Consider the following 15804-nt stretch of genomic DNA (forward strand, 5'->3'; position numbering starts at 1 on the left):
GGAGGGGAGAAGATTCTTTTTTAAGTGTAAAGGAATGAAGAAAAGATCTTGCATTTCTACAGCGCCTTTCACAACCTCAGGACGCCCCAAAGCTCTTCACAGACAATGAAGTACTTTTTTTGAAGTGTGGTCACTGTTGTAATGTAGGAAAACGTGGCGCTCCCTCAGTACTGCCCCTCCGACAGTGCGGCGCTCCCTCAGTTCTGCCCCTCCGACAGTGCGGCGCTCCCTCAGTACTGCCCCTCCGACAGTGCGGCGCTCCCTCAGTACTGCCCCTCCGACAGTGCGGCGCTCCCTCAGTACTGCCCCTCCGACAGTGCGGCGCTCCCTCAGTACTGCCCCTCCGACAGTGCGGCGCTCCCTCAGTACCGCCCCTCCGACAGTGCGGCGCTCCCTCAGTACTGCCCCTCCGACAGTGCGGCGCTCCCTCAGTACCGCCCCTCCGACAGTGCGGCGCTCCCTCAGTACTGCCCCTCCGACAGTGCGGCGCTCCCTCAGTACTGCCCCTCCGACAGTGCGGCGCTCCCTCAGTACTGCCCCTCCGACAGTGTGGCGCTCCCTCAGTACCGCCCCTCCGACAGTGCGGCACTCCCTCAGTACCGCCCCTCCGACAGTGCGGCGCTCCCTCAGTACTGCCCCTCCGACAGTGCGGCGCTCCCTCAGTACTGCCCCTCCGACAGTGCGGCGCTCCCTCAGTACTGACCCTCCAACGGTGCGGCGCTCCCTCAGTACCGCTCCTCCAACAGTGCGGCGCTCCCTCAGTACCGCCCCTCCGACAGTGCGGCGCTCCCTCAGTACTACCCCTTCGACAGTGCGGCGCTTCCTCAGTACTACCCCTTCGACAGTGCGGCGCTCCCTCAGTACTGCCCCTCCGACAGTGCGGCGCTCCCTCAGTACCGCCTCTCCGACAGTGCGGCGCTCCCTCAGTACTGGCACTGAGAGTGTCGGTTGGATTTTAGGCTCAAGTCTCTGCAGCGGGGACTCGAACCCACAGATCTTCTAACTCGGAGGCGAGAGATCCGCGAGGAACCTGGGAGTATTGTTTGTTTTTTAGATTCTGTCTACCATTCGTCTCTTTGGAAAAGGTGAGTCAATTTAACCTCCTTGGCGTGTCAGTACCTGGCCCAGGTATATAAAGACGTGCGTTGGTGTTGTGTTGTGTCGTGCGTGTGTGAAAAGACAGCTCACAGACAGCCTCGGGCGAAGATTACACAGAAAGCCAAGCCACAGCCAGGATCGGGCTCGACACAGTGCATGCACTGAGGGAGGAGAGCTGTTTTCCAAGAACATTCTCTGCTCAACGAGAGAAAACGACTTTGTGTGGAACTAACCCACCGCTGACCCCCCTCCTCTCCCCTCCCTCGCAGCTGTGACCCCCCACCCACCTTCCCACCCCTCCCGTCCCTCACAACAGGCCTTGACTAGGTGCTTGGGAGTCTCTGAACCAGACACAGTCGAGGGAAGAAAGGTCGATTCCGATTCCCCGTCAGTAATTCCTGAAAGAGCATCAGCTCCGAGAGACAACATGAAGCGGATCTTCTCCTGCTCCCCGGCTCCAAAGATTCCCGTACGTATGCAGCTTTTCCTTTATTTATTTCTTAATCCACCTCCGTCCCATTCAGGAGTCCACGACCGGCAGTCCATCAGAGGCAGAGAGCGCGAAAGGCTTCGCAATTTCTACGGCGCCTTCTCGCGACCTCAGGACATCCCAAAAGCGCTTTGAGGTACCTCCTTTGACGTGTAGTCGCTGTTGTAATATAGGGAAAGGTGGCTGCTCAATTTGCGCACAGCAAGCTCCCGCAAACAGCGGTGTGATAACAGCAACTTGTATTTATACCGCGCCTTTAACGTAGTAAAACGTCCCAAGGCGCTTCACAGGAGCGATTATCAGACAAAATTTAACTCTGAGCCACATAAGGAGATATTAGGGCAGGTGACCAAAAGCTTGGTCAAAGAGGTCGGTTTTAAGGAGCGTCTTAAAGGAAGAGAGAGAGAGGCGGAGAGGTTTAAACATAGAAACATAGAAACATAGAAGATAGGAGCAGGAGTAGGCCATTCGGCCCCTCAAATGCAATCATGGCTGATCATCCAAATTCAGTACCCTGTCCCTGCTTTCTCCCCATATCCCTTGATCGCTTTAGCCTTAAGAAATATATCCAACTCCTTCTCGAATATATTTAATGAATTGGCCTCCACCGCCTTCTGTGGTAGAGAATTCCACAGGTTCACCACTCTCTGGGTGAAGAAATTCCTCTTCATCTCTGTCCTAAATGGCTTACCCCTTATCCTTAGACTGTGACCCCTGGTTCTGGACTCCCCCGCCATCAGGAACATCCTTCCTGCATCTAGTCTGTCCAGTCCTGTCAGAATTTTATAAGTTTCAATGAGATCCCCTCTTATTCTTCTAAACTCCAGCGAGTACAAGCCCAATCGACCCAATCTCTCCTCATACGTCATTCCTGCCATCCCAGGTATCAGCCTGGTGAATCTTCGCTGCACTCCCTCCATGGCAAGAACATCCTTCCTCAGATAAGGCGACCAAAACTGCACACAATACTCAAGATGTGGTCTCACCAAGGCCCTGTACAACTGCAGCAAGACATCCTTGCTCCTTTAGGGAGGGAATTCCAGAGCCCGGGGCCCAGGCGGCTGAAGGCACGGCCGCCAATGGTGGAGCGATGGAAATCGTAACCAGATCATCTGGGTTTTTTTCAGTGATGTTAGTTGAGGGATAAATATTGGTCCCAGGACACCGAAGAGAACTAAAAAAAGAGACTTGCATTTCTCCAGCGCCTTTCACCACCTCAGGACGTCCCAAAGCGCTTTACAGCCAATGAAGTACTTTTTGCAGTGCGGTCACTGTTGTAATGTAGGAAATGCAGCAACCAATTTGTGCACAGCAAGCTCCCACAAACAGCAATGTGATAATGACCAGATCATCTGTTTTTTAATAATGTTGATTGAAGGATAAATATTGGTCTAGGAGACCGGGGAGAACTCCCCCCAGCTCTTCTTCGAAATAGTGGCTGCGGGAGCTTTTACATCCACTCGAGAGAGCAGACGGGGCCTCGGTAAATAGTCTCATCCAAAAGATGGCACCTCCGACAGTGTGGCACTCCCTCAGTACCGCCCCTCCGACAGTGCGGCGCTCCCTCAGTACTGCCCCTCCGACAGTGCAGCGCTCCCTCAGTACTGCCCCTCCGACAGTGCGACGCTCCCTCAGTACTGCCCCTCTGACAGTGCGGCGCTCCCTCAGTACCGCCCCTCCGACAGTGCGGCGCTCCCTCAGTACCGCCCCTCCGACAGTGCGGCGCTCCCTCAGTACTACCCCTCTGACAGTGCAGCGCTCCCTCAGTACTGCCCCTCCAGCAGTGCGGCGCTCCCTCAGTACTGCCCCTCCGACAGTGCGGCGCTCCCTCAGTACTGACCCCCCAACAGTGCGGCGCTCCCTCAGTACTACCCCTCCGACAGTGCGGCGCTCCCTCAGTACTGCCCCTCCGACAGTGCGGCGCTCCCTCAGTACTGCCCCTCCGACAGTGCCGCGCTCCCTCAGTACTGCCCCTCCGACAGTGCCGCGCTCCCTCAGTATTGTCCCTCCGACAGTGCGGCGCTCCCTCAGTACCGCCCCTCCGACAGTGCGGCGCTCCCTCAGTACTGACCCTCCGACAGTGCGGCGCTCCCTCAGTACCGCCCCTCCGACAGTGCGGCGCTCCCTCAGTACTGCCCCTCCAACAGTGCGGGGCTCCCTCAGTACCGCCTCTCCGACAGTGCGGCGCTTCCTCAGTACTGCCCCTCCGACAGTGCGGCGCTCCCTCAGTACCGCCTCTCCGACAATGCGGCCCTCCCTCAGTACTGCCCCTCCGACAGTGCGGCACTCCCTCAGTACTGCCCCTCCGACAGAACGGCGCTCCCTCAGTACCGCCCCTCCGACAGTGCGGCGCTTCCTCAGTACTGCCCCTCCGACAGTGCGGCGCTCCCTCAGTACTGCCCCTCCGACAGTGCGGCACTCCCTCAGTACCGCCCCTCCGACAGTGCAGCGCTCCCTCAGTACTGCCCCTCCGACAGTGCGGCGCTCCCTCAGTACCGCCCCTCCGACAGTGCAGCACTCCCTCAGTACCGCCCCTCCGACAGTGCAGCACTCCCTCAGTACCGCCCCTCCGACAGTGCAGCACTCCCTCAGTACTGCCCCTCCGACAGTGCGGCACTCCCTCAGTACTGCACTGGGAGCGTCGGCTTGGATTTTGTGCTCAAGTCTCTGGAGTGGGTCTTGAACCCACAGCCTTCTGACTCAGGTGAGAGTACTGCTCACTGAGCCACGGTTTGCAACATGCCCTCTGAGTCAAGTAATTCTGTTCCCAGTACACACTCCACCCGTGCAGTCAAGACAACGCTTGAAGTCAATTTTCAAATTTAGCGTGATTCAAAGGTAAACGTGACCGTCCCAGGATCATCTGGGATGCCTGAGCTAGGAGCATTCATCGACACCATACTCACGCCTCGGTTTAATGGGGCTGAGGTACGGCTCAGCCATGATCTGATTGAATGTTCCTAATGTTCCCTGGTGCGAGCCAGCGTCTTCAAGGGGATGGAGTTGACACCAAGGGTCATAAGAACATAAGAAATAGGAGCAGGAGTCGGCCATTCGGCCCCTCGGGCCTGCTCCGCCATTCAATAAGATCATGGCTGATCTGACCTTGGGCTCAGCTCCACTTCCCCGCCCGCTCCCCATAACCCGCGACTCCCTTATCGTTCAAAAATCTGTATCTCCACCTTGAATATATTCAATGACCCAGCCTCCACAGCTCTCTGGGGCAGAGAATTCCACAGATTTACGACCCTCTGAGAGAAGAAATTCCGCCTCATCTCAGTTCTAAAAGGGCGACCCTTTATTCTGAAACTCTGCCCCCGAGTTCTAGATTCCCCCACGAGGGGAAACATCCTCTCTGCATCTACCCTGTCAATCCCCCTCAGAATCATATGTTTCAATAAGATCCCCTCTCATTCTTCTAAACTCCACTGAGTATCGGCCCAACCTGCTCAACCTTTCCTCATAAGTAACCCCCTCATCTCAGGAATCAACCGAGTGAATTGTTTCTGAGCTGCCTCCAATGCATGTATATCCTTCCTTAAATAAGGAGACCAAAACTGTACGCAGTACTCCAGGCGTGGTCTCGCCAACACCCTGTATGGTTGTAGCAGGACTTCCCTGCTTTTATACTCCAACCCCCCCTTGCAATAAAGGGCCCCAGCTGCCCCTTCACCCCATTTCTCCTCTTCTTCTTCTTCTTCCGACAGGCGGTGAAATGGAACAAGTCCGACAAGAAGATCTGGAGCGCTGTGGACCAAGGGGACGTGGACAAGCTCCGCTCCGCCCTCCTCAAAGGCGCGGTCAACCCGACCAAGCTGGACGCCGAGGGGACGTCTTCGTAAGTGCTGAGCCGCCACCTAGCCATCGGGAACGGTTTTACCGAAGGGTCTGCGGAGTCGAGGGGCGGTGGGATTCGGGGGTGGGGGAGGTGTGGGGAGGTTCTCTCCAGACAAAGTTCGCCCCGAAAGCTGGTGCCAATTTAAGTGCAGTGCCATGGCGTCAGCCCAAGGAGACTGGGAGCTGGGTTTAGACCGTGCCAACTCATTCCGCACAGGACAGCGACAGCGATTTGCATTTATGCCGCATCTTTAAGGCGCTAAAACGCCTCAAGGCGCTTCACAGGAGCGTTTTCAGAGAAAATTTGACACCGAGTCACATAAGGAGATATTAGGGCAGGTGACCAAAAGCTTGGTCAAAGAGGTCGGTTTTAAGGAGCGTCTTAAAAGAGGAGAGCGAGGCGGAGAGGTTTAGGGAGGGAATTCCAGAGCTCGGGGGCCCAGGCAGCTGAAGGCACGGCCCGCCAATGGCGGAGCGATTGGGAGGATGCTCAAGAGGCCAGAATTGGAGGGGCGCAGAGATCTCGATGGGTTGTGGAGCTGGAGGAGGTTACAGAGATAGGGAGGGGGGCGAGACCATGGAAGGATTTGAACACAAGGATGAGAATTTCACAATCGAGGCGTTGCTTAACCGTCTGGACATCCAATACCAGCAGATAGAGGGCAATCCCATAAGAACATAAGAAATAGGAGCAGGAGTCGGCCATTCAGCCCCTCGAGCCTGCTCCACCATTCAATGAGATCATGGCTGATCTTCAACCTCAACTCCATTCACCGGCCCTATCGCCATATCCCTTGATGCCCTTACTAGTCAGAAATCTATCAACTTCTGTTTTGAATATACCCAATGACTGAGCCTCCACAGCCCTCTGGGGCAGAGAATTCCAAAGATTCACCACCCTCTGTGTGAAGAAATTTCTTCTCATCTCAGTCCTGAATGGCCTCCCCTTTATCCTGAGGCTGTGGCCCCTGGTTCTAGACTCCCCAGCCAAGGGAAACATTCTCCCAGTATCCACCCTATCAAGCCCTGTAATAATTTTGTATGCTTCAATGAGATCCCCTCTCATTCTTCTGAATTCAAGAGAATACAGGCCTAGTTTACTCAATCTCTTCTCATACGACAGTCCCGCCATCCCAGGAATCAATCTCGTGAATCTTTGTTGCACTCCCTCTATGGCAAGTATATCCTTCCTTAGGTAAGGAGACCAAAATTGTACACAGTACTCCAGGTGTGGTCTCACCAAGGCCCTGTATAATTGGAGTAAAACTTCTTTACTCAAATCCTCTTGTAATGGAGGCCAGCATACCATTTGCCTTCCTAATGGTGGCTGCACCTGCACATTCACTTTCAGTGACTCATGTACAAGGACACCCAGGTCCCTTTGGACATCTCTGTGGACTAGCCCACTGGCCTCGACCGGCTCCTCCATTCCCTTCCAACCAATGCCCCAGTTTTACCCCCATACCCTCCTGCAGACTCTTTTCTTTTAAACAGGTAATTAATCTCCGCCGTTTCTCCACAGGTTCCACCTCGCCGCTTCCAGAGGGGCAACTAACTGTTTGGACCTCATGCTGATGCATGGAGTGGATATAAACGCACGCGATTTCGAAGGTAACTGGAGAAATCCTTGCCTCAGCCCATCTGCGGTTGATACCCTCATCTGTGCTTTTGTTACCCTCCAGACTCCGACTATTCCAACGCACTCCTGGCCAGGCCTCACACCTTCCGCCCTCCATAAACTTGAGCTCATCCGAACCTCTGCCGGCCCCGTGTCCTGACTCACACCGAGTCCCGTTCGCCCATCACCCCCCTGTGCTCGCTAACCTACATTGGCTCCCAGTCCGGCAACGCCTCGATTTCAAAATTCTCATCCTCGTGTTCATTAGAGCATAAGAAACAGGAGCAGGAGAATCGGCCAATCGGCCCCTCGAGCCTGCTCCGCCATTCAATGAGATCACGGCTGATCCGATCTTGCCCTCAACTCCACTTTCCCGCTCTCTCCCCATAACCCTCGACTCCCCTGTAGTTCAAATGTCTGTCAATCTCCACCTTGAATGTATTTAATGACCCAGCCTCCACAGCTCTCTGGGGCAGAGAATTCCACAGATTCACGACCCTCTTAGAGAAGAAATTCCTCCTCATTTCCGTCTTAAATGGGTGCCCCTTTATTCTGAAACTATGCCCCCAGTTCTAGATTCCCCCACGAGGGGAAACATCCTCTCAGCATCTACCCTGTCGAGCCCCTTCAGTATCTTATATGTTTCAATAAGATCACCTCTCATTCTTCTAAACCCCAATGAGTATAGGCCCAACCTGCTCAACCTTTCCTCATAAGACAACCCCTTCATCTCAGGAATCAACCTAGTGAACCTTCTCTGAACTGCCTCCATTGCAAGTATATCCTTCCTTAAATAAGGAGACTAAAACTGTACGCAGTACTCCAGGTGTGGCCTCACCAGCACCCCGTAAAGTTGCATCAAAACTTCCCTGCCTTTATACTCCATCCCCCTTGCAATAAAGGCCAACATTCCATTAGCCTTCCTAATTACTTGCTGTACCTGCATGTTAACTTTTTGTGTTTCATGTACTAGGACCCCCCAGATCCCTTTGTACCGCAGGATTTTGTAGTCCCACTCCATTTAAATAATAATTTGCTTTTTCCTGTTCAAATCCCTCCATGGCCCTCACCCCCTCCCTATCTCTGTAACCACCTCCGGCCTTACAACCCCTCTGAGATCTCTGCGCTCCTCCAATTCAATTCAATTCAATTCAATTTTATTTGTCATATATGCAGCAGACGTGTGTACTGCACAATGAAATGTTGATTTTTACGAGTCCTCCCAACATTGGAATAAATATAAGAAGTCACACAACACCAGGTTATAGTCCAACAGCTTTATTTGAAATCACAAGCTTTCGGAGCGCTGCTCCTTCGTCAGGTGAAGTGGAGAAATGCATAAAGACACAGCTTATATAGTCAGAGAATAATGTAAGCTGTGTCTTTATGCATTTTTCCACTTCACCTGACGAAGGAGCAGCGCTCCGAAAGCTTGTGATTTCAAATAAAGCTGTTGGACTATAACCTGGTGTTGTGTGACTTCTTACATTTGGCCACCCCAGTCCAACTCCGGCATCTCCACACCATGGAATAAATATGGCATAGCAATGATAAAAATACTAATAGAAATACAGTAATAATAAATAAAACAACAGTAATAAATAATAATAAATTATTCGTTCATGAGTCTTATGGCCTGGGGGTAGAAGCTGTTTCGAAACCTGCTGGTACGAGACCGTATGCTTCGGTATCTCTTACCGGACGGGAGCAGGGCGAAGAGGTTGTGGCTGGGGTGGCTCGCGTCTTTAATGATTCTCAGGACCTTCCCCCGGCACCTCTCGGGGTAGATATCCTGGACAGCAGGTAGTTTAATTCCTGTAGTATGTCTGGCCTCTCGCGCATCCCCCGATTTCCATCGCTCCACCATTGGCGGCCGTGCCTTCAGCCACCTGGGCCCCGAGCTCTGGAATTCCCTCCCTAAACCTCTCCGCCTCTCTCTCTCCTCCTTTAAGACCCTCCTTAAAACCGACCTCTTGGACCAGGCTATTGGTCACCTGTCCCTAATATCTCCTTATGTGACTCGGTGTCGAATTTTGTCTGATTTACGTGCCTGTGAAGCGCCTTGGGACATTTTACTACGTTAAAGGCAGCTGTATAAATGCATGTTGTTGTTGTTGGTACAACAGGAGGACACAGACAGACGGGTGAAACTGGCAGCCACGTGGCAGATGAAATTTATCGCAGAGAAGTGTGAATTGATTCCTTTTGGCAGGAAGAATGAGGAGAGGCAATATAAACGAAATGGTACAATCTTAAAGAGGGTGCAGGAAGAGAGAGACCTGTGTGTTCACGTACACAAGTCCTTGAAGGTAGCAGGACCAGTTGAAAAGGCTGTTAAAAAAAAAAACATATGGGATCCTTGGCTTTATCAATAGAGGAATAATAGAGTGCAAAAGCAAGGATGTTATGTTAAACTATAAGGGGGGAAGAATTCAGTTGTTTGCGCCTCCTGTTGGCGCCTTAATGGGGCGCTAATGGGGCGCAAAGCAACTAGCGCCCGGGCGCGGCGATGTTTGCGCCACTCGCGAAATTGACCAGATATTTTGCGGTGGCGCTAAACACTACCGCCACGATCTCCTGCGCCGGCAGATTGTGACGTCAGTCGAGTGTGCAATGCCTCGTTAGCGCCCCGGACCGAATACTGAGTGGCGCCCCCTGCCTTACCGCCTGCCGCGAGCAACGACAGGTTGAGGGGAGCGTTTTGCTGTCAGAAAGGGACTGGGGGAGCGCTATTTAAAGGCGACCGCTTCCTGCCTTTTTTTGTCGGTGGCATTTTTGCACCACGCATTCTGAGAGAGAGAGAGAGACTTCTGGAGAGATTCAACGCTGTGTGAAGGAGTTTTGAGTACTGAGCAGCACTTTGCAGGTTCATTTTGATTTGCCCTTCCTTGCTTCGCCAGCGCTCTGAGGTAGCGCCTCACTCCTCGGCCTTTGCACCTTAAGACAGGTGTGAAGCGCCTGATTTAGCGCTCCAATCACCTCCAGGGATGATAAAAGCCAAGTTGGCTGTCGGAGGCGATAATTAGCGCCAGGCGCTAAACTTTGCGCATGGCCGATAACGGCGCCCCAAACAGGGCGATACTGAATTTTTTCCCCCTAAATCACTGGTTAGGTCCCAAGCTGGAGTATGGTGTTCAATTCTGGGCACTTTAGGAAGGATGTCGAGGCCTTGGAGAGGGTGCGGAGGAGATTGACCGGAATGGTCCCAGGGGATGAGGGACTTCAGTTAGGTGGAGAGACTGGAGAAGTTGGGATTGTTCTCCTTAGAGCAGAGAAGGTTAAGGGGAGATTTAATAGAGGCGTTCAAAATTACGAGAGGTTTTGATAGAGTAAATAAGGAGAAACTGTTTCCAGTGGCAGGAGGGTCGGTAACCAGAGGACACAGATTTAAGATAATCGGCAAAAGAACCAGAGGGGGAGATGGGGAGAATGTTTTTTACGCAGCGAGTTGTTGTGATCTGGAATGCGCTGCCTGAAAGGGCGGTGGAAGCAGATTCAATAGTGACTTTCAAAAGAGAATCGGATAAATACTTGAAGGTGAAAAATTTGCAGGGCTGTGGGGAAAGAGCAGGGAGGGGTTGGGACTAATTGGAGAGCTCTTTCAAAGAGCCGGCACAGGCACGATGGGCCGAATGGCCTCCGTCTGTGCTGTACCGTTCTACGACACACCAAGGAGCCCCAACGAGACGCCCTCATCGCCCCAGCGAGGGAAGAGTTAACAAGTGGTGGCGACTTTCTCGGCTCATTACCATATCTGGAGATTGGTGGGCGGGTTTCATGCGGGCGGGCTAATGGCCAAGAACCTTTGCCAAAACGTCTCCCACTCGGCCTTCTTAGCCTACGTCACGGTGATGTGCAAGGAACTGGGGGCAGCACTCTGTTTCCAACTCGTTGATGGCCTTTTTTTGACGGGATCTCTCGTTCTCAGGTTCCACTGCCCTTCACGTGGCTGTCAAGAATTCCCAACTGGACTGCGTCAGGAGCCTCTTAAAGGTAATTTACAGCCATTGTGTTCCCTCTCTCCCCCCCCTCCCCGTTCCATCAGTGGATGGTGGGGGTGCAGTGACTCTGTTACTGGGCCAGTGAGTTCAAATCCCACCGTGCCAGTTTGAGAGTCTGAATTCAGTTTCAAAAGACAAAGGGCAAAATTGGTGTCGGGGAAATGGGACCGTGAAGCTGTTGGACTGCAGTTAAAAAAAAGAAACCTCAGAAATGTCCTTTAGGGAAGGCAACCCACCGTCCTTACCCAATCTGGGCCTACAGGTGACTCCAGTCCCACACCTTACCCAATCTGGGCCTCTACGTGACTCCAGTCTCACACCTTACCCAATCTGGGCCTCTACGTGGCTCCAGTCTCACACCTTACCCAATCTGGGCCTCTACGTGACTCCAGTCCCACACCTTACCCAATCTGGGCCTACAGGTGACTCCAGTCTCACACCTTACCCAATCTGGGCCTCTACGTGACTCCAGTCTCACACCTTACCCAATCTGGGCCTCTACGTGACTCCAGTTTCACACCTTACCCAATCTGGGCCTCTACGTGACTCCAGTCTCACACCTTACCCAATCTGGGCCTCTACGTGACTCCAGTCTCACACCTTACCCAATCTGGGCCTCTACGTGACTCCAGTCTCACACCTTACCCAATCTGGGCCTACAGGTGACTCCAGTCTCACACCTTACCCAATCTGGGCCTCTACGTGACTCCAGTCTCACATCTTACCCAACCTGGCCCTCTAGGTGACTCCAGCCCCACACCTTACCCAATCTGGGCCTACAGGTGACTCCAGTCTCACACCTTACCCAATCTGGGCCTCTACGTGACTCCAGTCTCACACCTTACCCAATCTGGGCCTCTACGTGACTCCAGTCCCACACCTTACCCAATCTGGGCCTACAGGTGACTCCAGTCTCACACCTTACCCAATCTGGGCCTCTACGTGACTCCAGTCTCACACCTTACCCAATCTGGGCCTCTACGTGACTCCAGTCCCACACCTTACCCAATCTGGGCCTACAGGTGACTCCAGACCCACACCTTACCCAATCTGGGCCTCTACGTGACTCCAGTCTCACACCTTACCCAATCTGGGCCTCTACGTGACTCCAGTCCCACACCTTACCCAATCTGGGCCTACAGGTGACTCCAGACCCACACCTTACCCAATCTGGGCCTCTACGTGACTCCAGTCTCACACCTTACCCAATCTGGGCGTCTACGTGACTCCAGTCTCACACCTTACCCAATCTGGGCCTACAGGTGACTCCAGTCTCACACCTTACCCAATCTGGGCCTCTACGTGACTCCAGTCTCACACCTTACCCAATCTGGGCCTCTACGTGACTCCAGTCTCACACCTTACCCAATCTGGGCCTACAGGTGACTCCAGTCTCACACCTTACCCAATCTGGGCCTCTACGTGACTCCAGTCTCACACCTTACCCAATCTGGGCCTACAGGTGACTCCAGTCTCACACCTTACCCAACCTGGGCCTCTAGGTGACTCCAGCCCCACACCTTACCCAATCTGGGCCTACAGGTGACTCCAGTCCCACACCTTACCCAATCTGGGCCTCTACGTGACTCCAGTTTCACACCTTGCCCAATCTGGGCCTCTACGTGACTCCAGTTTCACACCTTGCCCAATCTGGGCCTCTACGTGACTCCAGCCCCACACCTTACCCAATCTGGGCCTCTACGTGACTCCAGTCTCACACCTTACCCAATCTGGGCCTCTACGTGACTCCAGTCCCACACCTTACCCAATCTGGGCCTACAGGTGACTCCAGTCTCACACCTTACCCAATCTGGGTCTCCAGGTGACTCCAGTCTCACACCTTACCCAACCTGGGCCTCTAGGTGACTCCAGTCCCACACCTTACCCAATCTGGGCCTCTAGGTGACTCCAGCCCCACAGCCTACCCAATCTGGGCCTCTACGTGACTCCAGTCTCACACCTTACCCAATCTGGGCCTCTACGTGACTCCAGTCCCACACCTTACCCAATCTGGGCCTACAGGTGACTCCAGTCTCACACCTTACCCAATCTGGGCCTCTACGTGACTCCAGTCTCACACCTTACCCAATCTGGGCCTCTACATGACTCCAGACCCACACCTTACCCAATCTGGGCCTCTACGTGACTCCAGTCTCACACCTTACCCAATCTGGGCCTCTACGTGACTCCAGTCTCACACCTTACCCAATCTGGGCCTCTAAGTGACTCCAGTCTCACACCTTACCTAATCTGGGCCTCTAAGTGACTCCAGTCTCACACCTTACCCAATCTGGGCCTCTACGTGACTCCAGACCCACACCTTACCCAATCTGGGCCTCTACGTGACTCCAGTCCCACACCTTACCCAATCTGGGCCTCTACGTGACTCCAGTCTCACACCTTACCCAATCCGGGCCTCTACGTGACTCCAGACCCACACCTTACCCAATCTGGGCCTCCAGGTGACTCCAGTCTCACACCTTACCCAATCTGGGCCTCTACGTGACTCCAGACCCACACCTTACCCAATCTGGGCCTACAGGTGACTCCAGTCTCACACCTTACCCAATTTGGGCCTCTACGTGACTCCAGTCTCACACCTTACCCAATCTGGGCCTCTACGTGACTCCAGTCTCACACCTTACCCAATCTGGGCCTCTACGTGACTCCAGACCCACACCTTACCCAATCTGGGCCTACAGGTGACTCCAGTCTCACACCTTACCCAATCTGGGCCTCTACGTGACTCCAGTCTCACACCTTACCCAATCTGGGCCTCTACGTGACTCCAGACCCACACCTTACCCAATCTGGGCCTACAGGTGACTCCAGTCTCACACCTTACCCAATCTGGGCCTCTACGTGACTCCAGTCCCACACCTTACCCAATCTGGGCCTACATGTGACTCCAGTCCCACACCTTACCCAATCTGGGCCTACAGGTGACTCCAGTCTCACACCTTACCCAATCTGGGCCTCTACATGACTCTAGTCTCACACCTTACCCAATCTGGACCTACAGGTGACTCCAGCCCCACACCTTACCCAATCTGGGCCTCTACGTGACTCCAGCCCCACACCTTACCCAATCTGGGCCTCTACGTGACTCCAGTCCCACACCTTACCCAATCTGGGCCTCTACGTGACTCCAGCCCCACACCTTACCCAATCTGGGCCTCTACGTGACTCCAGTCTCACACCTTACCCAATCTGGGCCTACAGGTGACTCCAGTCCCACACCTTACCCAATCTGGGCCTCTACGTGACTCCAGTCCCACACCTTACCCAATCTGGGCCTCTACGTGACTCCAGTCTCACACCTTACCCAATCTGGGCCTACAGGTGACTCCAGTCTCACACCTTACCCAATCTGGGCCTCTACATGACTCCAGTCTCACACCTTACCCAATCTGGGCCTACAGGTGACTCCAGTCCCACACCTTACCCAATCTGGGCCTCTACATGACTCCAGTCTCACACCTTACCCAATCTGGGCCTCTACGTGACTCCAGTCTCACACCTTACCCAATCTGGGCCTCTACATGACTCCAGTCTCACACCTTACCCAATCTGGGCCTCTACGTGACTCCAGTCTCACACCTTACCCAATCTGGGCCTACAGGTGACTCCAGTCCCACACCTTACCCAATCTGGGCCTCTACGTGACTCCAGTCCCACACCTTACCCAATCTGGGCCTCTACGTGACTCCAGTCTCACACCTTACCCAATCTGGGCCTACAGGTGACTCCAGTCTCACACCTTACCCAATCTGGGCCTCTACATGACTCCAGTCCCACACCTTACCCAATCTGGGCCTCTACGTGACTCCAGTCTCACACCTTACCCAATCTGGGCCTACAGGTGACTCCAGTCTCACACCTTACCCAATCTGGGCCTCTACGTGACTCCAGTCTCACACCTTACCCAATCTGGGCCTACAGGTGACTCCAGTCTCACACCTTACCCAATCTGGGCCTCTACGTGACTCCAGTCTCACACCTTACCCAATCTGGGCCTACAGGTGACTCCAGTCTCACACCTTACCCAATCTGGGCCTCTACGTGACTCCAGTCTCACACCTTACCCAATCTGGGCCTACAGGTGACTCCAGCCCCACACCTTACCCAATCTGGGCCTCTAAGTGACTCCAGCCCCACACCTTACCCAATCTGGGCCTCTACGTGACTCCAGTCTCACACCTTACCCAATCTGGGCCTACAGGTGACTCCAGTCTCACACCTTACCCAATCTGGGCCTCTACGTGACTCCAGTCTCACACCTTACCCAATCTGAGCCTCTACGTGACTCCAGTCTCACACCTTACCCAATCTGGGCCTCTACGTGACTCCAGTCCCACACCTTACCCAATCTGGGCCTCTAAGTGACTCCAGTCTCACACCTTACCCAATCTGGGCCTCTACGTGACTCCAGTCCAACACCTTACCCAATCTGGGCTTCTACGTGACTCCAGTCCCACACCTTACCCAATCTGGGCCTCTACGTGACTCCAGTCCCACACCTTACCCAATCTGGGCCTCTAGGTGACTCCAGTCCCACACCTTACCCAATCTGGGCCTCTACGTGACTCCAGCCCCACACCTTACCCAATCTGGGCCTCTACGTGACTCCAGTCCCACACCTTACCCAATCTGGGCCTCTACGTGACTCCAGTCTCACACCTTACCCAATCTGGGCCTCTAGGTGACTCCAGCCCCACACCTTACCCAATCTGGGCCTCTACGTGACTCCAGTCCCACAC

General features: G+C 53.9%; 1 protein-coding gene across 1 annotated transcript in view; it reads left to right on the forward strand.

Annotated features, from left to right (window-relative positions):
* Window positions 1–874: 874 nt before the first annotated feature.
* LOC147086500 (uveal autoantigen with coiled-coil domains and ankyrin repeats protein-like) overlaps window positions 875–15804 on the forward strand; it is a 60389-nt gene continuing 45459 nt past the window's right edge. The window contains exons 1-4 of the mRNA XM_085978587.1: window positions 875–1567; window positions 5296–5426; window positions 6948–7036; window positions 10972–11036. Coding sequence (XP_085834713.1) covers window positions 1526–1567; window positions 5296–5426; window positions 6948–7036; window positions 10972–11036 — 327 coding nt within the window. The 5' untranslated portion in view covers window positions 875–1525. The remainder of the gene's footprint in view (window positions 1568–5295; window positions 5427–6947; window positions 7037–10971; window positions 11037–15804) is intronic.

This window comes from Somniosus microcephalus, unplaced genomic scaffold (assembly GCF_052327205.1).
Source record: "Somniosus microcephalus isolate GS21.2 unplaced genomic scaffold, FLI_Smic_1.0 unresolved_chr7, whole genome shotgun sequence".
In the NCBI taxonomy this organism is placed as follows: Eukaryota; Metazoa; Chordata; class Chondrichthyes; order Squaliformes; family Somniosidae; genus Somniosus; species Somniosus microcephalus.